This window comes from Mus caroli, chromosome 15 (genome assembly GCF_900094665.2).
Source record: "Mus caroli chromosome 15, CAROLI_EIJ_v1.1, whole genome shotgun sequence".
Taxonomy (NCBI): Eukaryota; Metazoa; Chordata; class Mammalia; order Rodentia; family Muridae; genus Mus; species Mus caroli.
In genome coordinates, this window is record NC_034584.1 from 78,677,478 (window position 1) to 78,704,750 (window position 27,273).

The following is a 27,273-nucleotide window of genomic DNA, read 5'->3' on the forward strand; positions in this document are numbered from 1 at the left end:
CTTAGGGCTCACTCCAAGAAGGATGGTCCCGATGCTCGTTGAGTCTCCCTTGGTGGCCTGTCTCAAGTTCCTGTTTCTAGCTTGCCAAGTGGAGGTGGAATGAAACCTGGGTCCTGTGGAAGGAGACTGTGGTTCTGAGGTAGGGACACTGGAGGGATTCAAGATTGAATCCACTTATCTCCCTTGTCAATAATCAATAATCTTAGGCACAGGTGATTCTCTTCAAGGCCACTCCTAAAACAACTGTTGAATCCTTGATCCAGGCACCAAGCCCAGAGGTCCCCATCAGTGCCCGCCCGGAGGACCCAGCAAGGCATGTAAGGCCCTGTACCTGCTTCCAGGGGTCATAACTGTACCAAAAGATGTCCAGGAATTCTGCCAAACAATGGCTGTTGTGTTTTGGTTTGTTGGGATTTTCTGACACTTCGGGCCACAGGAACATTTTTATAGGAGTTAGTCTTGCCCCCACCCAACTCCTCCGTTGTCTTTGCTGAGGAGTCTTAACAGCCTGGTTTCTTCCCAGACTCTACCTTGGATTTCTGGGCCCAGGGAGCTCTGCCCTTTGCTGCCTACCACCAACACTCACACCCAGCAGCACCCGAGCTGCCTACCACCAGCCCCAACACCCGGCGGCACAGCACCCCCGCGTCTCTGTCGCACTTCTGCCTTGGGCTGTGGGTGTAGCCAGTGTTCGTCTGTGCTGGGGCGGGGACAGCTCGTTTCTTTGCTCTCTGGAGATGTTGTCTTTTTTTTCTTTTCCTTTCTTTGAGACACTGTCTCCTAAGAGTCTATAATTCGCTATGGGGCTGGCTGCAAACTCAGGGCAATCCTCCTGTCTCAACCTTCCAACAACCAAGATTTCAGGCCAGCACCCCTACACTTGGCACTAGAGATGTCTTTTAAGTTTCACCCATTCTGGAATTGCTTGTCCTGCTTCTAGCCCCTTCCCTAGGAGCCCCCTGCAGCTTACTTCTTCCTTCCTCTCCTGCCCACTGTGGCCTCCCCTTACCTACCATCCTTCTCCCTCCCTCTGGTTACTCAGACCGCCTACCTGTTCCCATCTGGCCACTCCTGCCAGACGGGCAGCCAGGGGTCAGTTCTGCCCCTTGCCCTGCCCAACTGTGCTGGATAAAAGGTCAGGCCTCTCTGAGGGGACCAGGGTATTGCTGCAGCGACACCCATGGCAGAGAAATGGCGGCCTGATGTCTATGCATCTTGGTTTTCACCGATCTGACCTAAAACATGAGATAGATATATCTAGTCATTCCTATTGAGTAGCTACTGTGTGCCAAGCGTAGGGAAGGTAGGTATGAACAAGTTCCGGCTCTTGGCTCTGATAGACAATGTCAGAAAAGCCAGATTAAGTCTAAACAAGGGCAGGGGCAATCAGAGAAGGGAGAGATGATCTTCAACTTTGATCTCCACTGAAGGGGGTTCTGGAGAGCAGGGAGGCTCGCAGGTTTTGAAGGCATCTCAAGGATTGGGGGCCTCGGGCTTGCTCTTCGGCACAGTGGGAACTCAGGAGGGCAATGTGTGCCATGGCCAGCTCTAGCTATTGTTTGTGAGGGCAAGAGGCAACAGTCAGAAAGAGTGGTCAGAAAGGATCTGTAGTTCAGGCTAGGGTGCTAACAACCGAGGATGGGGCAGAGTGGGTAGACTCAAGAGGAAGGCCTAGTACATGTATCCGACCTTTTTTATTTAAAATTTTGATCACGTGCATGAGTGTGTGTGTCTGAGTGTGGGTTTGTGTACTTGCATGCAGTGCCCCAAAAAGGCCAGAAGAGGGTGCTGGATTCACAGAGCTGGAGTTACAGGTAGTTTGTGAACTGCCATATGCTAGTGCTGAGAACCAAACTTGTATCCTCTGCAAGAGCAGTACAGCCTGAGGGTTAGGGTTGTGATTTTACGTTGGCCGGCATTCATACCTATCCTGACGCACATAGAGTTCGTAGGCAGAGACTGGACATACTTGATACAGGATGTAAAACCCCAGGGTCTGCACTGGGTGTCCTGGAAGGATAGAGAGAGTCCATGGATGTGTGGCCTTCACTTTCCATACAGGAAACTGAAGCCTTTGAGAAGTGACTCACCCAAAACTAACAGCTGCTCCAGGGATGGAGAGCACCCACCCGGGACTTTCAAGGCTAGTGCTATGGAGCAGTGACAACCCTCCCCTCCCCTCCCCTTCCTTCCCCCCAGCCATGCTGACCACCACTGTACACCTATCTGAGTGAGCAGTCTCTACACCCCCACCTGAATACCGCGTCCTCCCAGACCTGGGTTCCTTGGCATGGTTCAGAAAGCTGGTGTCTGTTGTTTGGAGACTGGCAAATTCATCTGCTGTTGACCCCCAAATCAGGTCCTCACTGGGGCCATTGACTGAATGAAGGAGGTAGGAGCAGCCCAGCCCTTCCCTGCCCTGGCTGCCATTTCACAGTAGGTTGAGTGGCCTTCGGCTCTGTGAGAGTTGTCTGTTTGATCCCTGCCTCCTAAGCCAGGCATGTGGGGGTGTCCAGTACACAGTGGCTGGTTAGGAAATGCTGATGGTGGGAGTTGAACCATGGCTCTACTCTGCTGCAGGTCACCTGGGGCTGTGCTTGGGCGTGGCAGGCAAAACGAGTGGGACTCCCAGATCTTGCTTGAAGGAGGCTGTGTTGTGTGTCAGGGGCTGGGGTGTCAAGGGCTGGGGCACTGTGTGTTCATGAGCCTTGGTCCAGCCTGCCATGTTCTGGTGGCAGGACCCGGGAGAGATTATTTTGCCCTGGGTGCCCCCACAACATTCCCAACAGGTAGAATTCATATTTGTCTCAATGCCCCAGGGCTGTCCTGTCCTAGGATCATTTTGCCTTGTGCCTAAGTCACAAGGATTGAGGAGACACTCTGACCTCTACCATACAAGGGGATCTGGGATTCAGGGGGTATCACTGCCCTCCATTCCTTCAACTCTCATGCAACAACCCCTCTGGCCAGTCAATCATCCAAGGTACCGGCTTGAGAGGAACCTAGTCCCCGGCCCCTCCCCCGAGAGAAAAGGCTCTAGGACAGCCTGGTCATGCTAAACTCAGGTGGGGTGGGGCTGATGACTGAGGCACCCGGCAGAAAGCTTTGATCCGCAGTGGGCGGAGCCTGTGTCCACGTGAAGGGGTCCGGATAGATCTCTGTGGGCACAGCCTTTCCTTCTGGGATGGGTGTCTGGAGAGGGGTGAGTTTAGGAGACGTTAATGGGAGCCTATGAGTCCCTGTGCATGGTGTGTGTGTGACCACAGGGTTGGTTGGGTGCCGGGTGGACAGTTGGGGTTGAACTGCCTTGTAGCTCCTGTGTGGTGGCTTCCGAAGGGAGAGAAGGAAGGTGGCTGAGAGCAAACCCCTTGAGCTGGCCCTTTGGCCGCAGAGGGCTCCAAGACGCCGGCCCCGCCCTCCCAACGGGAGACCACGCCCACTATGGCCCCGCCCATGCGGGAGGCCCCGCCCCCGGCCTGCTTTTGCGCTCCGAGCGCTCCACGCTGCGCCGCCGCGAGCCATGGTTCGCAGGGCCCCGCGCTGGGCGTGCTGCCCCGGGCGGGGGCGCAGGACCCGGGCGGGACCCCACGGGGTCGCCGGGCTTGCTGCTAGCAGCCGACTATCGTCGTAGGGGACGCGGGGCGCGCGTGGGCCGGGGTGAGCATGAGGACTCTCCGCAGGTTGAAGTTCATGAGTTCGCCCAGCCTCAGTGACCTGGGCAAGAGGGAGCCGGGCGCGGCGGGTACGGACGAGCGGGGCACGCAGCAGCGCCGGGCCTGCGCCAACGCCACCTGGAACAGGTAAGGCGCGCAGCCCGGAGCGGCGTGGCCGGAGACCGCACCGCGCCACTTTGCGCGCAGCTCGCCCCGCCGCTGGGCCGTGCGCGGGGAGGGAAGTGAGTGCAACGTGTCGGCGGCTCGAGCCCACGATCGCTCCCCGGGGGTGGGTGGGCGGGCGGCCGGGGAGCAAGAAGCCTCTGAGCCCCCACTTCGCAGGGGCGCACTTGAACCTCGCGGGCCCCCGGCGGGGCGCCGCTGCACTTCCTGTATGCGTGTCGGGCCCTCGGCGCGGGGTGGGCGGTGGCTTTCCCCGAGTTGGACCCTGGGCCTCCCAGCTGTCCGCGGGGGTGCGCCAGCTGCCAGACATTCCTTACCGGACCCTTCCGGAGGCCCATCCAGGACCAGCCGGGCGTGGGAAGCCCCTCCCCCAGCTGTGCTCTCAACCAGTCACAGATAGTTCTTTTAGCCCTAGTTCCCCGATGGGTCTCCTCTTGGCCCTTTAGGAAAAAATTTTTAAAAAAAAAGTATTTCCATCCAAAGTAAAACACGGATTGAGGGAGGTCTGTGGATGCTGGCTCTCCACTCCACCCCTCCACCTGGCAGAGAAATCCTGCCAGGTTCTTCACCCTCTGTGGTCTGCCACTAGGGACGCGGCTGTCACTTGGACACATGTCTTCTGTTCATCTAGCCCGAGAGCAATCTGGGGGGCACCCGGCTGCCAGCAGGGACCCTAAGTTCCACCCTCCACTAAGCTGCAGCCTGCCTGAGAGCTTAGACTACCTACCTTAGTTTCCCTCTATGCTGGGCCTACACCGGTCTCCTCATTGGGCTGGGAGCAGAACTGTGAGAGAAGGAAAACTCCTTTTCCCCAGGACTGCTCACCACTCTCTTCGTCCCCTTCCTTGTTTCTGGCCAGGGTTTAGTGGAGCCATGCTGACTTTTGGCTCAGATTTCAACTCCACTCCTCTGCTGTGTGGCCCTAAGCAGTTTGCTTTCCACCTCTGGTCCTCAGTTTCTTTATCAATAATATGGGTGAGTGACTGTTGTTGGAGTAAATGTGAAGATGTGTAATCAGGCTGTGAACATGAGTTCTGGCACACAGTAGGTATACCCTGTAACTCAGAAATCAAGTCTAGGAACATTCAGAGAGTAGTGTCTCGGAAGTTACTAGAAGCAATTTTGTGGGGACCCTTTCACCCCATCTGGGGGCCTCTGGCTCAGAGGGCTTTGATGGCGCCATGTGCCACCAGTCATGACTGTGAGAAGATTTACTCTTTGCCAGAGCGCTGGGAGGGGGAGGCTTGCAAGGGTCGGAGGCTTGCCCTGCCTGGGGAGGCAGGCTCTGGCTGTGTTCTGTGCTCCAATCCTGGGCCAGCCTGTTCAGGGTCCTCACCATCCTAGCCAACAAGGGAGGTTTTATGCCCCCATCCCAGCTGGGAGATTCAGGGTCACCCAAAGCGGCCAGGACCCATACTGTATAGCATTGCGTGGCTTGAGTCCCGATACTCTCCCACGTACAGACACACATAAGTAAAGGGACTGGTGATGGTGACCCAGAGTCGCCATCCAGCCCCAACGCCTGCCTCTCTTTCTGCTGCCTTCCCAGTGCCTGCAAGGGCTCCAGGACATGAACCCTGAGCAGGGTCAGGACAGCTGTGTCAGCCTCCTGTATTCTGGCTAGCCCTGCAAGCTATGGTCCTCCTTCATCTCACGACCATTGCAGCATTAAAGAGTCTTATTTCCCAGTCAGATTGTAAGCCTTAGCCTTGCACCAGGGACTGTCCAACCCACTGCAGTGACACTGGGTACAACCCATGAATTTGGTGCACAGCTATTGCTATGTCCTAAGATAGTCCACACATTCATTCATTCATTCACTCACTCACTCATTCATTCATTCATTCATTCATTTTCTTCATGTTGGCTTGACCAGGCTGAAGTGTTAGTTTAGGATCGAACAGCCTGTTCAGAGCCAGAGACCCTAGACCAAGTTGGAAAATAAACCAGGGGCTCAGGGGGTGGGGGGGAACGCGGTAATTGCTGATGGCTTAGCACTTGGGGGAAGTAGAATGGGGAAACACCAGACCGCTGGCTACTTGGCCAGCCCCTGCCCTCCGTGCCTGCTAGCTAGGTGTGCAGGAACATGGGAAGCTCTCTGAAAGAGGCATGGTGCTGCTGGCCTGTCCCACACTGCTGTTGTGGAGTCCGGGAACTGTTTTCAGAGAACCCGCTGCTGCTTTCCCAGAGCTCAAGGGTGTAACAGCTTCCTCCTGCCGGGGAGATGCCCTGCTGTCCTCCAGCCTCTCACCTGTAGAGGCTCCAGGAAAAACTCCCGGAAGCTAGCCGGTGCCTACAATAGACCTAAGGTGCTAGGGGAACTCATGGGTGAATCTTATCTGAGCCTTCATTCAGCCAGTGTGCCTTGTCTGTCCCCCAGTAGGTGGAGGCCCTGGGCAGGCAGGAGCAGGGGAAAGTCTACCCCAAAGTGCAGGACCCCTACAAAGCAAGGTGTGCGCCCCTGCCCTCCCCTTCCTCCTCCCAGTGGGCTATCCTTATCCATGTCCATAAGGAGAATGAGGATGTGAGAGGAAAGAGGTGACCAGGATGTCCTCTGACAGCACTGTCTGGAATCTGAACCAGGACTCCCAGGGAGCCCAGTGTCCAGGGATGCCACTGGGTTCCTGGCCCGTCTGGGGCACAGGGAAGCAAGCATTGGTGATTAGAGATATATATCCAGGGGTGATGGCCCTCACTCAAGTGGGAACAAGGAGCAGCAGGGCTCTCGGGAACCTTAGGTGGGGGTTGGCATATGTTACACACATGAGAATATTGGGGTTCAGAGAGATGCAGGTCACCCTAAATCCCACCCAGGCCAGAGCCAAAGCTTCCAGGCTAGGACCCTCAGGTTCCCAGCCCTCACTCATCTTGCCTTTGTGATCTGCCTGAGGGCCCAGTTTGAGACTGGACTCCTCCATCCTCCCTAGCTCCAAGTAGCTGACAGGGTTTTTTTTGTTTGGTTTGTTTGTTGTTTGTTTATTTTGGCTTGGCTTGGTTTGGTTTTTGTTTTTGTTAGTTTGTTTGGTTGGACTTTGGAAAACCCACAGAGCTAGGGAGAATCAAAAGGAGCAGGGTCTAACCTGTGTATCCTGAAGGGTGGGGACAGGAGGACTGTCGGCCAGTGCCTCATTTCAGTTCACTGGCCTCATTTCAGTTCGGGTCCTGCTGAATAGAAGATGTGACCCTTGACCTTTCTAAGCCTTAGTGTTTTCTTCTATAATTGGTGTCCCCACTGCATATTGGTGTTAAGCACTGAAGAGACCACAGATAGTGGGTGGTCCGTGGGTTGGGTGTAGCCCAGGTGTCCTGAGTGCCTGTTCCTGAAAGGCCCCCAGGAGGTGGGCACTGTATGCATTCAGCCCCTTGGGGTTAGCAGAACAGTGACCCCCAAAGTGTCCCTGCCCTAGTTCTCAGCCTGTGGGTGCCAGCTTTCATGTGGCTAGGAGACTTTGAAGGTGCGGTTATATTACAGTTGCTGAGCTGAGGTGATGGTCCGGCCTGACTAGGTGACTTTGTGTGGTCACGGAATCTGTGAAGGGTGGGACAAGTCAGAGGAGGAGCTGGCACCTAGTGTCCTGTCTTGCTGTTCTTTTTTTTTTTTTAAAGATTTATTTATTTATTATATGTAAGTACACTGTAGCTGTCTTCAGACACTCCAGAAGAGGGCATCAGATTTTGTTACGAATGGTTGTGAGCCACCATGTGGTTGCTGGGATTTGAACTTGGGACCTTCAGAAGAGCAGTCGGCGCTCTTAACCACTGAGCCATCTCGCCAGCCCTGTCTTGCTGTTCTTAAAGATAAGGAAGGACCTGGAGCCGAGGGTCTCAGGTGCTTCAGGAAACTAGACAAGGTAGCACAGAGCGCCCAGAGCCACCCTAAGAGACAGCTACGCTGTACTGTGCTTTAGCCCAGTGTGGCTGAGTGACACATGTCAGAACAGATTTGGCTTTTGTTAGACTTGTGGTTTTAGCAGTTGTGAGATATGCACCCCAGGCCCCGACCAACCTTTGTCCCTAAGTACTAAGAAGCAAGTCTGAGGTGCAGACATGGCTTCCTGTCATGTAGCTTCCAGGTACATTAAGGAAGCCGACCCCCAAACCCCCAACCCCCAGCTCCCAAACCCCCATTCCTGGCTATCTCTGTGTCCTCGGATGCCTCTAGGGGACTCCAGACCAAGCCGGGAATCTAGGAAAGATGGTGTTCCCACCCCTCCCTACAGGAATCTCAAGACTTGGTGAGATTGTTCATCCTCAGTAGAACCAAGATTGGCCTTCAGGGACCTGCCCTTCCTCTCTGGAGTAGGCAGCCCCTTCTCTGGTAGCAGTCTGTCTCAGGCTGAGCTGCTGTTGGGCCTGGCGTCTGCTTCTCCCTGTGCCTACCCAATGAGGTCATACGTGCGCCAGGACCAGAACCTGGCCTGCCTGCACAGAGAGCCTTATTTTCTGGTAGATGCTAGAGGCCAGAGAGGGGTGGGGCTTTTACACCTGAGGATGCCCTCCCCTGGCCTCACCCGGAAGTCCCTCCACTTCCTGTGGTTTCTTGGGGACCATCTGCAGATGTCCTGACTGGGCTTGTCACACTGGCCTGGAGGCTGTGGCTGAGAAAGGCAGGGTTTCACTTCTGTGTTTCAGGATGACAGATCGCATGGGGTCCTCTGGTCCTCTCCTCCCTCTCTCCAAGTAGCTGACAGGTTTTGATTTGTGTGTGTGTGTGTGTGTGTGTGTGTGTGTGTGTGTGTGCGCGCGCGCGCGTTAGGTGGTTGTTTGTTTGGGATTGCTGTTTTAATTTTTTTTTTTTTTTAAGATTTATTTTATTTATGTTTGAGTACACTGTAACTGTCTTCAGACCCACCAGAAGAGGGCATCAGATCCCATTACAGATGGTTGTAAGCCACCACGCGGTTGCTGGGAATTGAACTCAAGACCTTCGGAAGAGCAGCCAGTGCTCTTAACTGCTGAGCCATCTCTCCAGCCCTTATTTTTTGTTTTTTGGTTTTTGTTTTTTTTTTTTTAATGGGATGAGGGGACTGTAAGCCAGTGCCTCTTTTCAGTTCTGGTCCTGCTGAGTAGGTGTGTCTCTTGTCCTCTCTAAGCCCTAGTGTCTTCTACAACGGAGGTCTGACTGTCCCCACCACGTGTTGGCCTTTAAAACACTGAGAGACCACATGGGTGGTCCATGGGTTGGGTGTGGCCCAGGTGTCCTGACCCTGAAATGCCCCTAGGAGGTGGGCACTGTCCATTCAGCTCAAGGGAACACCAGGGCCTGGAAGCTAGAGCAAGCGTAAACCCAGGCCCGCCCCTCAGGCTGTCCATGAGGCTGGAGTCAGTGCAGGGCACAAGGGGTGGGTGAGAAGAGCCTCAACCTGGACTAGCCTAGGAGATGGTCAGGTGGCTATGTGGTGGCGGTGGGTGGGGCTTCGGGGCTGCTGGCTTGGCTATGGCGGCCTAGGGTAGTGCTGGAGGGGAGAGTAATTAAGTAGACACCTTCACGCCCAGTGTGATTCACACCATTGACAACCTGAGAGCCCAGCCTTGGGTAGGAGGGGTTCCAGGGCACTAGTACCATTGCACCCCAGACCACAGGGAGCCAGGGAAGTAGAGTCAGGGCGTCTCTCCAGAAGGTATAATGGAAGAAGGACAAACAGAACCTTAACAACCGGCACTGCTCCGACTTTGGCCAGTCTGGACCTCCACCGTCTGCCCTGATGGAGTCCTCGACCTCCCAGGGCATGCTTAGCAAGCACCCCATACCCCCAGTCGATCTGTTTCTATGGATGAGGCTTTCCCGGCATGGTAGGAAAGTTCTCAGGTATCACTGTGAGCCAAGTTTAAGAGAAGGACAAACAGTGGTCTGGTCTTCACAAGGACAGCCAGCAGCGGAGAAAGGTTAGTCCAGGGGTCACACTGACTAAGCATGTTCTGAGTTGATGTAGGCCGTGTGGGCTGAGGGCAATTGTGACCTGGAAGAAGGGACTGAGTAGATAGTAGAGGAGCAGGGGATAGCCATGCGGAAGAAAGGCGTGTGCAAATGTCCTGGGGCTGGCAGCAGCTTCCCCTGAGTGCCCGGATAAGCACTAGGAGGGTTGAGTGCCATGGGGCTCAGCTCAGGGGCTCTCTGCAGGTCATGCAGGGCTTGAACTTCATGCAGTTCTCATGGGCCAAACCCAATCCATCACCTGATACATGAATAATAAGGTTTTATTGGTATACAGTCCCACTAACATTTCTAACTTCGCAGCATTGAAGCAGATAGCCAGATAGCTTCAGGAGGCTGAATAGCCCTCGGACCTTTAACACCTGACCCTCTGGCCCTTTAGAAAAAAGTGTTTGCAGCTTCCTGCTTCAGAGAGTCATAATCAGCAGAGCCTGAACAGGGTCAGCTTCACTGTTAACATTCCTCTGCCCCAGGGAAGAGGCTGTGAGGGCTGGGATCCCAGTGGCTCATGGGGTCTCCGCCATGGGACTAGAAGCATTGGGGGTGGGGGCAAAGTCAGGACCTGGACACAAGGGAAGGAAAGAGAGAAGAGATGCAGAGGGCCCCCCAGTGTCTGGCCCAGCTGGGAGGTTTAGGAACATGCATGCAGGAAGGAAGGGATGTTCTGCCCAGGTTGGACTACAGGATCTGCAGGGTGCCTGGCAGGTTCTGGTGAGCCAGAGTATGTGTCACAAGCCCAGACCTGGAGTTGTAGCAGGGTGTGGGTATGCCCATGATTTCAGGAGGGGCTGAGTGGGACTGAATGGGATTGGATAGGTGGGAGGAAGCAGGCCTGGAGGGATGTAAGAGACCCAGTGCCTCTGGGTGACCACTCTCCTTATTGCCCACAGTATCCATAACGGAGTGATCGCGGTCTTCCAGCGCAAGGGGCTGCCCGACCAGGAGCTCTTCATCCTCAATGAGGGCGTCCGGTGAGTCTGGGAAACCCATCTGTGCCGCCAGGGGGTTGGGAGAGGGAGGGCCCACACTCCACCCCTCCTGGAGCCGCCCTTCTAGGGTCAGCAGGGTGCAACTTGGACAGTGGCTTGAGATAATGTCCACATTCCTTGCCACCCGGTACATTACAGAGGATATTTATTCTGTCAAAGAGGAAGGGCCCACCTGCTTAATGACCCACTGCCATTCCGGAAACAGTGCAGCCACGAACACCCCTCATTTCCTTTGACTAGCTAGGATCCTGGTTGGGAAGCAGCCGAGGACAGAGGAGCCCTCTCAGACTACTGCTGTAGACCAGGCCACTGTGGCTTTGAGAGAGTTTTTCAATCAGCATTTTTAGTAGAAGAGAATAGAATCCCGAGTGGTCAAGCTACCTCCCCTGGGGTCACACAGCTGACACAATGGGGCATTTCCAGTCTGTGCCATTAACCCCCAGGCCTGACCCAGAGCACTCTCTCTCCAGATACAAAGTATATCTGCAAGAGTCAGTAGCAAATCTTCTGTTTGCTGGCGAAGGCAAGGCTTAAGGGATAATAGGGCAGGGGTCAGCCACACCATACTCACCTGAAAGTGCCCTTACGTGGGTAAATCAAGGTCCAGGGTACAAAAGGGCACTGGGAACAGCATGGAGCGAGGTGCCTCTGAAGTCCCCGTGCTTGTCGCTGCTGATAGTCCCCCACTGCTCACAGTGTGTCTGTGAGCCTAGGGAACCCATTTCATAACAAATGTGAACAATCTGCTGACCAGTCTGGGGTTGGCCAGTGAAGAGCTCCAGCCTAGCCCGTGCGAGGGAGGCCCCAGGTTCTGACCCCAGCATCACACCCAGGAAGACAGGGTACCCACATCTTTAAATCCCCATTGGCCCTTCTGGTTCTGACTGCCACCTCCTCTCTAAGAGGCCTGTAGGCCTTAAGGGGCTACCCTTCTCCCCAGGATGGATTGGGGGTACAGTTCAGAGAAGCCACCGTGTGTCTCAGCACCTGACTAGAAAGCAGGGTGATGGGAGATGCTGACTTCAGAGACATAAGATGATCTTGGGACAGCTGCTTTTTCACCAGTGCAAAACAAAACGCCAGGCATCCTCAAGTGATGGCTGTGGGCTTCCTCAGGGACGTGTGCTTAAGCACGTACCGAGTGTGCTGTGCTTTTAAGCTTTCCACGCACCACAGCCCTTGGGTCCATGCCATTAGGTTTGTATTTTATAGATGATCACTGACTGCCTGTTGAGAGTTGTGGTGGCTTAGCTAGAACCCAGGTCCCAGCTCCAGGGTCTGTTGGCCATTCAGAACTGTCCCTTCCCACTGTAATTCTCCTCCACTCGTGGCCACATTAAATTCACTAGGTCTAGGGCTGGGAATGTGGCTCAGCCGCTAAAGTGTTTGCCGAGTGTGCACGAATCCTGATGCTGATCAACCTGATGCTACATCAATGGCTCATTCCTATAATCCCAGCACTGGGGAGGTAGAGACGGGATGATCAGGAGTTCAAGGTCATATATTGAGTTGAAGGCCATCCTGACATAGCTGAGACCCTGCCAGAAACAAAAATTAGCTGGGTCTGATTGTGCTTCAAACACAGCTGGCCATTGGCTTTGATCCAGGGAGAGAATCCATGGAAGGAACCGTTGGCTGCATTCAAAAGTTCCCCACCATCACTCTAGTAAGGGCTAGTTAGTGACATGAACAGTGTGTTGGCTGTACCTGGGTAGGGACAGCTAGTCACAACTGAAGACTCTGCATAACTCTTTCCTCTTCATATGTGTATGCATGTGCACACACACATACATAGAGCCTTGTGTGGCTTGGTCACATCGACATCCCCAGTGACTTCCACCATGAGATAGTCACAGAGTGTCCCTTTCTAAACCCAGACAGTAGATCCAGCTACATGCCTGCACTGCAGCGTACAGCCTGCCCCCGGGCTCCCTGGCCACCTGTGGGCCAGTCACTGTCCTGAGCACTAGGCCACTGTGACTCCGTGCTATGTATTATGGACAGAGGTACTCAGTGGTGTGAATCTCCAGGCCCATGATGCACCTGCTCAGCCACCATCCTTTTGACAGACCTTCTTTTGTGTACATGGCTATGAGCATTGATTCACAAGCAGTTCATATACCATAAAATGCCCTGGTCGGTATTGAGTGTGCTCATGTGGTTGTGTGGTTGTTACCAGACTTGCAGTTCATTTTGTATCACCGCACAAGAGTCCCTCCCTTTTACAGCCCATCATTCCACCCAGCCTGGCTCCTCTGGACATTTCATACGATTGACATTTCATGATAGCATGCAGCTGTTCCCTTCATGCCTCTGAGGCCTGGCTGTGTTGGAGCCTGGGTTTGTGATAACATTCATTTTTGCTCTGTCTGATTACCTGTGTGGCCTATGGCTGTGAGTGCTGGGTTCTACTGCTGTGAGGATCCTTGTACAAAAGGTTTGGGGGTTTGCATTTAGTTCTGAGTTTAGCTTTTGTTACCTGGTTCATTATTTTGAGGCAGGGTCTCAATATGTATCATTGACTGCAATTTAGCCCGTGCTGACCTTGAACTTTACAGAGATCCTCCTGCCTCTGTCTCCTGAGTGCTGGGATTAAAGACATTAAAGACATGTGCCACTGGCTGTAGTTTTGATTTTGAAGAGTGACTCTGAAAACCTGTAACCTGAGCCGGGCGTGGTGGCGCATGCCTTTAATCCCAACACTCGGGAGGCAGAGGCAGGCGGATTTCTGAGTTCGAGGCCGGCCTGGTCTACAAAGTGAGTTCCAGGACAGTCAGGGCTACACAGAGAAACCCTGTCTCGAAAAAAAAAAAAAAAGAAAAGAAAAAGAAAACCTGTAACCTAGTCTGGCATAGTCTTGAGATCCTCCTGCCTCAGCCTTCTGCCAGGATTGGAGATTTATGCCCAGGTTCCGTGTTCAAGAGTTTACATAGACATGTGATGTGGCTTCTCTTAGCGTATGTCCAGATCTGTTGAGGGCTTGGGTTTCTTTTGGGGGAGGCTCCCCACTTCCCACAGAGTGAGCAGCAAGGGGCATCCCAGCCTCTCACTATATTGCTTTCTGGTTGAGAGTTTTACAGCATTGTGGGTACCACAGTAGCTCCCTGTCCTTTGGTTGGCATTTCTTGGTGACTAACAGTCCCAGGCATCTTCTGGGTGCTTGCTGGCTGCTCACGCATCTTCTTTGGAGAAGCATCGGCTCTCATCCTCGGCCACATATCATTGAGGAGTCTTTACTGTAAGTTGGCCAGTTTGTAGTGTTTCCTGGTCTAGCGTGTGTCTCAAGCCTGCAGCCCTCAGGCCATATGCATCTCTGGATAGCTATGAATGCAGCCTAGAACACTCATGATGATACCCCCACAGGACACTGTCAAACGTCTGGACACCCCGGTGAAGTCTCAGCCTTTAACCGATGCCACCTCCAGTCACTTTCTCAAAGTCCCAGATCCCTTCATCTTCACCTTGGCTGTCTTCAGAGCATAGAGGCTTGACTGTTGAGAAAGGCTGACTGTCTCCCCCTCTTTCTTTTTGTAGTGATCCCCCCCTGCCTCTGCCTACCCCTTTCTGGCATTACAGCTGATACCACCATGTCTTGCCAGGTTACCATTTACCCGCCTAGTCCATACAAGGGAACTGACTTTGGGTTCTCTGATCTGACTCTGACCACATCATCTGCCTCCCCAATTTCAGTTTCTCCTTCTGAAGACTGATCACTGAGTTCAAGACCAACCTAGGCCCCCTAGTGAGTTGGGAAGGCAGCCTGGTCTGTATAGCAAGACCCTGTCTAATGTGAGTGGGTGAACCAGCCTCATAGGAAAGGCTCTGCAGTGTCGCCTGTGAGAGTAGCCTCTCACTCAGAACACTGTTGTCTTTCGTGGTCCATATGAGAGTCGGTAAGTTGCCTGAGTCAGCACTTTGTGTCAGTTTGACTGACGGGAGACGGAGTGTGTTCTGAGCAGGTTCAAGGTGCACCCGGCCACACTGTGCAATCATTAGCTGGAGTGAGTGCATCTTTTGCTTTTTGAGGCAGGGTCTCTTGTAGCCCAGGCTGGCCTACAAATTATATATATATATATATATCCAAGGATGACCACACTCTCCTGCCAGATGTGTGCCACAACACCCTGTTAAGTACATATATTTTGGATGTAGGCATCCTCAGCTTCCGGTGCATGTGTGGGAACAGCATCCTCTCCACCTGGCTGTGCTCGCCGTTGCCTCTGCTGGTCACTTCCTCTTTTTGTTATGTTTTATGTTTGTGTTTGGTTTGGAGTTTTATGCCTTATGTGTTTCCAGTTCCTGTATGGCTTGTCCTTATTTTTGTTGTTTGTAGGCCTGGGGACTGACCCCAGGGCTTTGTATATGTAAGGCAAATGCTCTACCACTGAGCCATCTTTCCAGCACCTGGTTTGTCTGTTTTCATAAAGCATCTTGGGGGGCGGGGAGTTAGTTGGGGACAAGGAGATGGCGGAGTCACCGGAGTCACATGCCGGGTTGTGTGTGAACTGAAGGAAGGACAGATGCCCAAGACCAATTGCAGAAATGCCAAACTCAAGCGCCAATCAGGATGGGGGAGGAGCTTATGGTATAGATACTCACTGTGTGGGAACTGAACTAGGACCATGCTGCTGGGGATGGGGGTGTTGTCTAAGCCTGAGTAACTCAGGTTTGTATGTATCAGAACCATGAAGGATGAGGACCACCTGTAATTCAGGACTAATTACATTGGCCACATGGAACTAGCACCCAGAAAATTTGAGACTTCTGCCTGATTTGTCTCAGATCATGAAGACCGTATGGATGTTCGTGGCTATATTAGTTTCCTTTCGGGTGCTGTGATTAAACACCATGAACAAAGCAACTAACAGGAGGAGGAGTTTATTTGACTGAGACTTCACAAGGAGAAGGGTCCATCATGATGGGGAAAGCATGCCAGCAAGGGGCAGGCATGGGGGCAGGCGCAGGAAGCCGAGAGTTCATCTTCAAACCCAAGCATTAAACAGAGTAAACAGGAAGTAGGCCCTGCCCCCAGTGACTTCCTCTATCAAGGCTCCGGATCCAAGAGGTCCCACAACCTCCCCCAAACAGCGCCACCATCTAGGGACTCAGTGTTCAAGCATCTGAGCCCGTGGGGGACATTCTCATTCAAACCCCTTCAGTGGCTGTACTTCAAGATGGGGTAGGGGCGGGAAATGGCTCCACGAGAGGCAGGTGGCTCTGTTCACAAAGTAGAGATTCCCGTGTTAATCTGGCACAGGTTGTGTGGCATGGGGTCCGCGAGGAGCTACAGTCAGTGCCTGTCACTGGCTCTGTGAAGACTCAAGTTGGTGCACATAATAAAGGGAAGGAAAAGCCACTTAGAAAAGGGAGTCCCTGCTGGCTGTGGGATCCAGACAGATGATGGATGGAGCCCAGGGTTGCAGGGCCAGGCCTGTGGGTGTCTGCTTGAGGAAGAGAGGGTGTTTGGTCGCATTGGGACCCTCAGACTTCTCTTCTGTGATATGCATAGTGAGCCAGCCACTCTGTGGGTCACAGAGGGATAATAATCTCTTGGGCCACTTGTGTTGCTGTCCTGAGCAGGTTGGTCCCTGGCTTCCCCGGGTGTTTCTAGCCCTCACCAGTACTATAGGATCTCAACTTGTCCCCATCTGCCCTCCCCCACAGGCAGCTGCTGAAGACGGAGCTGGGGTCCTTCTTCACTGAGTACCTGCAGGTACGTGGGCCTTGCCACAGAGGAAGGCTTGCTCTGTCTCTCAAAAGAGGACTCTATAGTTCTGTGACCCGTGACAGCCCAGGTAGGCTCTAGGCTGACCTCTCAGGGTGGGTGGGGTTTTGACTGCTTGGTAGGAGGGTGGGTCTCATGTCTTGGCTGCTTGTTGGCGGGCTCCTGGTGGGTCCTGTAAGCCAGACCCTCCTGAAAGAGCTACAGGTCAGTGATGGTGCCTCTGTTGGCTTTCAGAACCAGCTGCTCACGAAGGGCATGGTGATTCTTCGTGACAAGATTCGCTTCTACGAAGGTGAGTCTTGCTCGGAGCTGAGTGTGGCCAGCCTGGCTGTGACGTGGTGTGGTTGATGTTCTGGGACAGTGGCGTGGCAGATTCTGGGAGGCAATGGCGGCTCTCTGGTTAAGGTGGCTGGAAAGGAAGGGAACAGCATTGGGCAGTGGGACTGAGGTCTAGACTGGAAGGGGACCTTGGAGAGAGTCTGCCCCCACGCCCTTGGGAGCCCAGGAGGGCTGCACAACCCAGGGAGAGGTGCCCTGCTTCATCTCACTGCTCACAGGGACTGTGTCCCCAGCTTTTAATCACTGCGACAAAGCCAGCATTTTAAGAGGTATCTTCGTTTCATTTCTGTTGGTGTGATAAAGCACTGTGCACAAAGCAACTTAGGGGAGAGAGGGTTTATTGTGCTTACAGTTCCAGGGTACAGGCCTGATAGCAGAGATATCAAGGTGGGAATTGGTACAATCACGGTCCAGATCAGAGATGGACATGCGTGTGCTGCTTTCTGCTATGCTTGGCTCCCTCTTCTACCCTGCCTAGGAATTGGTGCTGCCCACAGTGGGCTGGGTCTTCCCGTATCAGTTAACAACCAAGGCAGTGCCCCGTAGGCATGCCCATAAGCCCAGCCTGATCTAGATAATTCCAGACTGAGCTCTTGCTGTGTGATTGTAGTTTTGGTTAAGCTGGCAAAGATAACCATTGCAAAGGGAAAAGGTTTATTTCGGTTCACAGTGTCAGAGGTCCCTGGACACTTGACCTCGTCATGTTGAGCCTGGCGTGAAGCCAGCTGCATCATGTCAGAGAGATGTGGGTTAGCCAAACTGTTCGCCAGGAACAGCTTCTGTGGTCAGGAAGCAGAGAGAGATGGGAAGAGACCAGGAAGAGCGTACCTTTGTGCGTTAGTTGTGTTTCTTGTTGCCATGACAAATGCAGCTTAAGGAAGAATGTGTTTTGCTCACAGTTGCAGTCCATCATGGCGGAGATAGCATGGCGGCAGAAACATGAGGAGAACAGGTCACTCGCACCCACAGCCAGAGAGCCGAGAGCTGAGTGCTTTTCACTCAGCCCAGGGTCCCAGCATCTGGGCTCCAGGCAAGGCCTCTCTCCTCAGTTAATCCTGTCTAGAAACTTTCACCACCAGAGTAGGTGATTCTAAATCCTGTCAGGCCAACAGTCAATGTTAACCATCACAGCACAACCCGCCGTTTTCCACCAAGCCTCACCTCCCAATGCATATTCAGCTCTGAACCAGTTAATGGGTCTGTCCAGTGATGGCAGCCAGCGCCCTCATGAGCCAATCACCTCCACAGCACCACTGGCTATGGACGAAGCCATCCACACGTGAGCTATTTCAGGGGCTACCGTATGTCCAGGCTGGATATAAGGAACATCAGGATATAAGGTATAACAGGACCCCCATTCCACAGCCTGAGAGATCCTGAGTCTGAATATCCAAAATCCAGAGAACTAGCTTAGGGCAAACAGTCATTGTCCCTACATGGGGAAAGCAGGGATAGTAGGCAGTTGGACAACTACCACACGACAAGGAGATTTGAGCCTTGCTGTGGTGCCAGGGCACCCCTAGTTCTCTCTCAGGCCCCACAGTTCCAGCAAGCCTCTCTGCTCATCATAGGGCAGAGAGGGCTTTAACCTCATGGTCCCAGCACCTCAGGCCCCTGGTGTCTGATGGTCTTGAGGTCCGAGGAGGGAGTTGGCACTACAACAAGTCTAGTGTCTAGAGGACTATGCAAATTTCTACTGTATGCCAGGCCCTGTGCTGACTCTGGATCCCATAGGCATTTAATGAGCACCTACTATGTACCAGGTCCTGTACTAGATTCAATATACAAGCATTTTATGTGCACCTACTTTGTGTATGCTAGGCCCTGTGCTGGGTTCAGGCTGTGAGTATTCCATGAGCACCTACTATGTGGCCAGGCTTCACACTGGCTATGGGGCTTTATGAACGTTTGCCAGGCGCCAGGCTGCTCTCCACTAGATCATGTCCTGGTCGGTTTGCTTCTGCTGACCAAGTGGGTCACCCAGCAGCTCTGGGAAGGAGGCGCTTGCTCAGTCCCACTTGGGCCACGCTGGATACATGGCCGACCAAGTGCAGAGCAGGTGACTGGCTTTCTGGAGCCCTCTCAAGTCACTCACTACTCCAGGTGTCTCCTCCAAGTGCTGGGCCCTGGGCAAATGGCTGTCAGCCTGCTTCAGAGAGTGAGAGGCTGAAGCCTGGAGTCCTGTCTCACTCCAAAGGGACCCCCCCTCCCCAGTTCCCCATCATTTTCCTACGTGAGGCAGGTCCAGACAGGAATGAGAACACCCTGAGAATAGTGGGTGTGGGCAGGAGGCCCAGGCAGCCAAGGTCCAGGGGGCGTCCAAGTACCCAAGCCCCTGGATGGCACTGTGAATGTTTGGCACCTGAGGGAAGAGGCCTCCCACACCCTCCTGACCCGCCTGATTCAGCACATTCCCTGAGGGGCCTCCCACTAACACAGCCAGAGGAGCCTCATCCTGGGAGAAGGGCAGCTTTGTGAGGCCTGGGGAACCTCATGACCTGGGGGGCAGGGCCTCCCAGGGAAAGGGGAAAGGATGCCCTGTCTTTTCATGTCCAACCTCTGGGCTCAGGGGAAGGTCCGGGCGCATGTGAAGACACCATGGGTATCACATACTGCAGCCTCCCTCTCTACCCTCAAGGTCCCTCTCTTACCACTGGAGCAAAGAACACACTGTCCACACAGGGCCCGGGGGAGTCTCTGGGGACCTGGAGATAGAAAGGATACAGGCCCTACCCTGCAGGGACTGAGACATAACCACATGTTGACGGGACAGTGTGACGAATGTCAGGTGAAGGGAAACTCTGAGGAAGGGACGGTGGCAGTAGCAGGCCCTGGATATGGCCTCCAAGAGTGGTCTGTGTGGGAGCTTGTTCATCCCTTGCAGCCACTTACCGCTGCCCTGTGGCTCTGCCATCTCATCCCCCCACCATCTCATAAAGTCCATCCCCTTGAATCCCGGAAGCTGGCTGAACCCTCAGCCCATACCTGCCACAGGGTGAAGTCCTGGGGGGAGGGTATGGACATGTGGAGTCAGATGGTAGCCTCGAGAGGACAAGCCAAGACTCCGGTGAGACCTCTGCCATCATTTCCCAAACTAAGTGATCCCTGGAGTCAGCTAGAGCGGGAGTATCTCTGCAGGGGAACAGCCTGACACCTCACAAAGGGTCACCCATGAGGCCACACAGGTCTGCTGCTGCTGCTGAGGCTGCTATCTGCATTTTCTCACCCACGAGTCAAACAGTGTAGCTGATGTGTGTGTGAATCCCCCCACACACACACACACTCCATCCCAGCCTGGCTGTGCAGAGGCTTCAGCCCCCTGCTAGATGACCGTCGTCATTTCTCTGTGGTGGTCACCATCCCTGGAGCCTTCCCTGCATGCCTGTGGACTGGAACTGTACCCACCTGGTTCCCCTGTGGGTTCTTAGCACCCTGAGGGCTGAGTAAAGGAGAGACTGACTTCCCAGTGAAAGCCATCCCAGAGCTGCAGCCTGGCTCTTCACGAAAGCTTTCTGTTCCACCTCTGGCTGGGGCCCAGTGAGAGTACACACACGTTCACTGGCTGCGTCATACCAGCAGCAGACACAGGGTACCTTGTCATCAAGCCCTGGGGCCTTACCCTGTCCCTTACACAGAGGGTGCCACTAGGTCTGGCTGGAAGAACTCTCTGGAGCTCCACTGTAGCCTAACAGAGCAAGGCTTCGGCCCTCGTCCGTGTGTCTGACAGTAGCCTCCGCTGACCCCACTCCCCGGCACACAGCCCAGTCCACAGTCCCAGGCAAGAACCCAGCCAGGGACCAGGCTCTCCTTCCGGGTCTATGACAGCACACAGCTCCAGCTGGGGCCTGGATTCTGTGTTTTACAACATCTGCTTTTCTGTGGTGTGTCCGCCCTGTGGGCTAGAGGACGACCTTCACTTGGTGGCACACAGCCCTGGCCGGCGCCCAGAGCCACCCCACAGCCAGCCAGGACTGAACAGCCTTTCTTCCTGTAGGATGGCAGGAACTGAAGGGACTTTGTGTTCAGGCAGGGCTCTGAGGGGCTGTGAGCATCCGCCTGCCCCGGGCATTCCTGCAGTCTCCTTGCCCCTGGAACCAGGTGTGGGCCACCCGGGAATGTTAGAGCTGTCTGCCAGCAGACAGCCCTGGGCGGCCACACACAGAGGCCAGCCTGCTCCTGGGGCTAATTCTCTGTTCCCTACATCCTTGCTCTACACAGACCTAGGGCTTCCCATGACAGAAAGTTCTGCACGTACTGGAAAGCTGGACTAAGGCCTCCACAGGCTTCCTTGTTCCCACAGAAATCGGGAGGCAGGCAGGCAGGCAGGCTGGCCAACAGTCAAGGACCCTTCCCTCCCTGCTCAGACCCACATGGCACTGGAGTCCTATGGGATACATGGCTGGGCCTGTTCATCCCTAGACCCAGTGGCATTTGCCTCAGCTATTTACCCTGGTGACAAGTTCCTGAGTCTGCAAGCCACAGAGTCATCTTGGGGCACTTACCTGCCCCATTCCCTAACAACTACCTACCTGCCAGGTGGTGCCACCCAGCCTGAGGCCAGCCAAGTTCCTACATCTTATCCAAGCTCCAGTTTCCCACACAGCTGCTGCTTTCTTGTGCCCAGGGTAGGGTAGGGTAGGGGTGGGTGTCCCATGCCCAACATGTATCCATCTGAGAAGCCAGCTCAGACATCAGACAATTCCTCCAGGAAGTCCTCCCTGCCAGTCCTCTGCCCCATCTCCCACAAGTAGGGTGCGATGTTGGGACTTGGGCTCTCAATAGAGGGAGCTAGAGACTGTAGCCTGGGTCACTTAGCCTAGAGGCTACCCTTTATCCACTGTCTTTCCCAAGGCTGTTCTATGTCTTGCTCCCCTGCTATAGAATAGTAGGTGTCTGGAACCACTGGGGGCTTAACTGTCCCCAGGGCCCAATGTTTCAACTAGGGGTTCTATCAGTGGATGGACAGAGGAGAATAGGCAGGGTGATGAAGGGTCTGAGCCCAACTGCTGCACAGGCATGTCCAAGGCAGGACAGGAACCAGCTGCCAACACTCACCTGGGCTGAGCATCTTCATGACTTATGTCTTATCTGCTCTAGATTATAGGACTTGTCATGTCCCCCCTTCACAGGTGAAGAATGGGCTCAGTGGCAGAGCGCCTCACTATTCGGGGGTGGGTGGGGCTTTCTCAGTGCACCTCCCACTCTTCCTTAGCTCCTTGTCCTGGGTGGGTCTGCTCCTGTGTTCAGGACATGCTGTAATGGCTTCTTGTGCCCACAGGACAGAAGCTGCTGGACTCACTGGCGGAGACCTGGGATTTCTTCTTCAGTGATGTGCTGCCAACCCTTCAGGCCATCTTCTACCCTGTGCAGGTGTGTTCTGGCAGGAGGCGTGGGAGTAAGGGGACCATGGGACATAGGATGACTCTAGGAAGGACTCCAGCCCTGACGACCCCTTCTGTACTGGCCCAGGCTGTCCCTTGCAGACCAGCTGAGTTCAGCAGGTGTGTGACTCCTCGGGGCCTGGAAGGCCTGGAGTGGGGAATGCTACTGGCAGAGATCTGCTCTGCATGGTAGAGAAATCCCTGCCAGGGGAGGCTCCTGGGAATCCTGTATCTTTAGGGCAGGGAGAGAGAATGGGGAAGGCTGGTTGTCACTGGGCCCTTTCCTACATCCCACCCTTGCCTTGTGGTAGAGAGAGAAAATTGCTTAAGAGCAATGTGGCCAGCTCGTCTCTTCCTGTGTCCGCAGGGCAAGGAGCCGTCGGTGCGCCAGCTCGCCCTGCTGCATTTCCGGAACACCATCACCCTCAGCGTGAAGCTGGAGGACGCGCTGGCCCGCTCCCACGCACGTGTTCCCCCTGCCATCGCACAGATGCTGCTGGTACTGCAGGTAGGACGAGGGTTTGGGGACCCAGGACCAACTGGGCAGGGAACGGGCAAGTGAGGCTTTGGGGCTGAGATGCAAACCAGACCACAGTTACTTATTCATTGTGGCGGCAACTGGCTTCTGTATACTTGATCAGTTACCAGGGTTGGGCCCCTGGTACCCACCCCCACCCCCACCCCCACCCCTGCACACAGGTGTGCACTAAGTGCACTCGAGTGTGTGTGTGCATGCGTGAGCACACACACACACACACACACACACACACACACACACAACTGTTCCAGGCACTTGGTACAGATGGACTTTATCATCAAGGTTAGCTCTGGAGAAGGGATAGTGGCCAACTAGTCTGGCTGGATTAAAGGAACCTGCCCCAGGACTGAAGAGGGTTGGGCCACCGCATGTGCCCTACATCTGACACATCCCCTTAGTGTCTCGCTCACCATACAGAGTTCTCACAGCCTACAATCCTGCAGGACTTTAGAGGTACCATCAACTGCCCCATCTGCCTGACAGGGAGATATTTTACTGTTGGAGGGATTGTGGCCTCACTAGGACTTCCCTAAGCACCAAAAGCCCTGTTGTCATGAGCCCCTCCCCCAACCCCCATGCTTGTGGAAGTCCTTTTAGGGTTTGTGGGCTCGGGCCTGGGGGCTGAAGGAAATGGTAAAGGGGTCATAGCAAGGAATGGCCTGCAGTGTAGGGGTTGCAGGGCCCAGGGACTGCCCTGGGTCGGAGGCTTATGTCACCTTGGAATGAAGCCAAGTACAACCCCGTGAGTGGGATTTCCATAGACTGCATCAAGTCTAGCAGGGAGAGTGTGCAGGGAATTGGGAGAGTTGGAAAGTCAGGTCTCTGTGGTGCTGGGTCCTGGGATTCCACTGGAGGAGGTGATCAAGGCCAGAGCAGTGCTGCCCCCTGCTGGTTAGTGCACGTCCTGTCACTTCCCAGCTGTTGTGCTAGATTATACCACAGCGACTGGTGGCTGGCTTCCGTTCTCCCATCTGCCACCTCTCCCAAACTGAGTGGCTTTGCCCTAAGGCCTCTATGAGCATGCCTCCTGACCTCACCTTGGTCCCCAGGTGAATCCAGCCCCCACTGTTTTAAGTCTTGAGTTGCTTTGAGGTCTCAGCTGCTAGTCAGGTTGTATTAAGGACCTACTGTGTGCCCCTGACTCACTCCTAGGATCACAGCTCCTGCTGGGGGTCCAAATGATGGGGTGACGGGCACATTTAACAGCCACATGTGAGTTAATACAGATGAGCCAGTCCTCTTATTTCTCCCTTGTACCGTGGTGGGTGGGGGAGATGTGACTTCATAAATTTACAGAAGTGGAATGGTGTCACACCTGCAGTCCCAGCCCTCAAGAGTCAGAGACAGAAGAATCTCACATTGAAGGCAGCCAGGGACACATAATGAGACTTTTATCTCAAAAAGCTCATGGGCTGGGGACCCAGCTAACCTGTCTAGTAGCCTTTCCTGGGTAGTACCAACTGTCTCTCAAAGGACCACCCAGGGCCCCCAGCACACCAGGGCTCTGTGACTTTAGTGTAAATCACCTCATGTAGCTATAAGGGCACCCAGCCTCCTGCCTGGGACTCCACCTGGGGAAGTGAGGGAGAGACAAGCTCCTGCTGGACCAGGGTGTGTGACCCCCCCCCCATTCCCTTGCAGGGGGTACATGAGTCCAGGGGTGTGACTGAAGACTATCTGCGCCTCGAGACATTGATCCAAAAGGTGGTGTCTCCGTACCTGGGCACCTATGGCCTCTACTCCAATGAAGGGCCTTGTACCCATTCCTGTATCCTCGGTAGGTATTGATTGGGGCTGGGATGACAGTGCTGGCAAAACCAGGATCCCACAGGGGACCAGCTACAGTCACACAGAATGTCTGTTCCCTGCACCTGTCTAGCCTTGTTGTGTGTAGATGTGGACCTTCAGGGTAGAGGGGTATTGGAGGGTATCGGGAAACTCCCAGAACAGTAATGGCTCTCCACAGAGACCTGCCAGGCGGAGAGCCTCCACCATCCCTGTGCTGGCTCAGGAAAGAATACAGAGAAAGTAGGCCCTAGAGAGCCTGCTGGGTCCCTCAGAAGCCTACCATGTCCTCCTTGTTCATTCAGGAATGTCACTTGGGCACTTGCTGTGTACCAGCCCAGAGACCAAGCCCAGCCTTCCTTCATAGCTTTGGCCTAGCAGGAAAGATGGGTCAGTGAGCCTCCAATGGTGATCCCTGGGCTGCAGAAGCGGATGCAGACTGGATCATAGGAAGAGGCCAGATAGGGTCACTTGGAAGGCTCCCCATCATCTGGGCTGCTACCTGGGGTATAAAGCCCTAGTACTGGGTGTCTTCCAGCTCAAACAAGTTAGAACTGGGGAACTTCACACCTCCCACGACCTGTTTGGCTGTAGACACCAGGTACCTGGCAACCAGCCCCTCCTGATCCGGGGAGGCACTCTGAAAGAGCTTGTTGTACTCAAGAGTGCCACCTCATGGACACTATTAGGCATTGCAGGGTCCTGCACAGAAGCCTTTCTTCTACATGGCCAATGGAATTTGGCTCTGTCCTCACTATACTGCCAACAAGGCCTGTAAACAGCCGCTTTATAGCACTGCCTTGCCTCATCCTGCAGCTCCTCCATGCAGGCTTGTGCCCTGGGTTCCCAGTCTTACTTAGGAAAGCACTGGTGCCTCAGATCCATAGGCTTCACGGGGGGAGAAAAATAAGACACGGATCTATGACTGACAGGGGGTCAGTCATTCACAGGTCAGACAGCTTACAGATTTGAACCTGAGCAGCTGAGGTCCCACTGTCTGTTCAGGCCAAGGCTGGGAATGTTAAAAGTTCTCCAGCTAAGGCAGGAACCTCGTACCCCTCCTTAGCAGGCAGGCTGGGCTGGTCCAGAACTAGTGGCCACTGAGCCTTTTATTGGGTGGCCCTTTTGTGGATTGGATGCTTAGCCAGAAGGTGGGACTTGGATGCTCAGAGGACACGTGGGCTGGCACCCACCATCTTAGTGTATGACTGTGTCTGTTCCTGCAGAGAAACGATTCCTACGCCGCTCCCGCTCTGGGGATATCCTAGCCAAGAACCCAGTGGTGCGCTCCAAAAGCTACAATACTCCCCTGCTCAATCCTGTGGCCGAGCATGAAGCAGAAGGCACAGCAGCCAGCGGCACGAGCATCCGCAGACACTCAGTCTCCGAGATGACATCTTGTCCGGAGCCCCAGGGCTTTGTGGACACGCCTGGCCAGGGCCCTTCGGGGACCTTCCGGTCTTCTCCAACACCCCACTCAGGGCCTTGCCCCAGCAGACTATACCCTCCTGCCCATTCCCCGGAACAGGGCCCAGACCATGGCTCCCCACCCACCTCCAGCCCAGAGACTCTTGTGGACCAGATCCTAGAGTCCGTGGACTCAGACTCTGAAGGGATATTCATTGACTTTGGGCGCGGTAGTCGCTCCGGTGTGTCTGACTTTGAGGCACCAGGAGGCCGGCCAAGTGTTGTGTGATGGCCTGAGACTAGTTCATGTTTTTACTGACCCCTGTATGTTTGCGTGCCTGTGTATGTGTGTGTGTGTGTTTGTGTGTGTGTGTGTGTACGCGAGACTTGTTACTCTTGCCAGCCCCCCGTCACTGCCTCAAGTCACTTTATACTCCCAGTCTGTTGGAAAACCCATCCACCACCCCCTGATCACCCCTGGACTGATTGGGACCCCCAGTTGGCACTGCCCAGATGCATATTCAACCACCTGGAGGATGGATGGGGTCACCATGTGCCCTCCTGCCCACCCCACCCTTGGTGCCCACACTTACCCAGGAAAATGTGAAACCAGCGGGCTCTGCCTATGCCAGCCCAGCCTGGCCTCCGGAGTGACGGGACTCAAGCCACAGTCAGACCTGCCTGCCTGCCTCCCTGCCTCCCTCTGCCCTGGGTGGCCACAAAACAGGAAGGCTTGAAATAAAGTTACAGCCCCAGACTCCTGTCTGCCCCCTGGTGTCCTTCTGGGACCTCCACCCACCCACCCAACCTCCCTGACTTTGCTCTCTTGTCAGGCACATTCCCAGGCTGGGGCCAGGGCCGCTTGTTCTTAGGTCCAGTGTTGCTATGTCATTTTTTTTTGTTTGTTTGTTTTGTTTTTTGTTCTTAGGTCCAGTGTTGCTATGTCATCTTTTTTGTTTGTTTTGTTTTTTGTTTTGTTTTGTTTTTGAGACAGGGTTTCTCTGTATAGCCCTGACTGTCCTGGAACTCACTTTGTAGACCAGGCTGATCTTGAACTCAGAAATCCACCTGCCTCTGCCTCCCAAGTGCTGGGATTAAAGGCATGCGCCCCCACGCTCGGCTATTGCTATGTCATCTTAATGGAAGGGCCTAGAAAGCACATAAGGAGTCCTGAGACCTTAATGAGTGATGCTTAAGCCTAAGAAGAACCCTACTGAGAGTCCCTGGTCCTGGCCCTGGCATAGGCATTGACCCCTATGCAGCCAGGAAGGGAAAGGAGTCCTGAGATCTACTGATCCTGCTCTTTGTTTGGTAAGGGTTGCTGAAGACCCTGGCCAG

At 54.3% G+C, this 27,273-nt stretch overlaps 1 protein-coding gene across 4 annotated transcripts in view; it reads left to right on the forward strand.

The window, feature by feature from the left end:
• The window catches only part of Prr5 (proline rich 5), a 40,901-nt gene extending 14,163 nt beyond the window's left edge, over window positions 1-26,738 (forward strand). For 2 of the 4 annotated variants that reach the window (XM_021183021.2, XM_029470052.1), the window contains exons 2-9: window positions 3,681-3,800; window positions 10,662-10,742; window positions 16,425-16,473; window positions 16,720-16,777; window positions 22,103-22,194; window positions 22,573-22,713; window positions 24,385-24,520; window positions 25,755-26,738. In XM_021183021.2, the coding sequence (XP_021038680.1) occupies window positions 3,691-3,800; window positions 10,662-10,742; window positions 16,425-16,473; window positions 16,720-16,777; window positions 22,103-22,194; window positions 22,573-22,713; window positions 24,385-24,520; window positions 25,755-26,224 (1,137 nt within the window). In that variant the 5' untranslated portion in view covers window positions 3,681-3,690 and the 3' untranslated portion in view covers window positions 26,225-26,738. Of the gene's footprint in view, window positions 1-3,483; window positions 3,801-4,469; window positions 4,812-10,661; window positions 10,743-16,424; window positions 16,474-16,719; window positions 16,778-22,102; window positions 22,195-22,572; window positions 22,714-24,384; window positions 24,521-25,754 lie in introns of those variants that run through there. The other 2 variants (XM_021183019.2, XM_029470053.1) reach the window with 2 other exon arrangements.
• The last annotated feature ends 535 nt before the right edge of the window (window positions 26,739-27,273 follow it).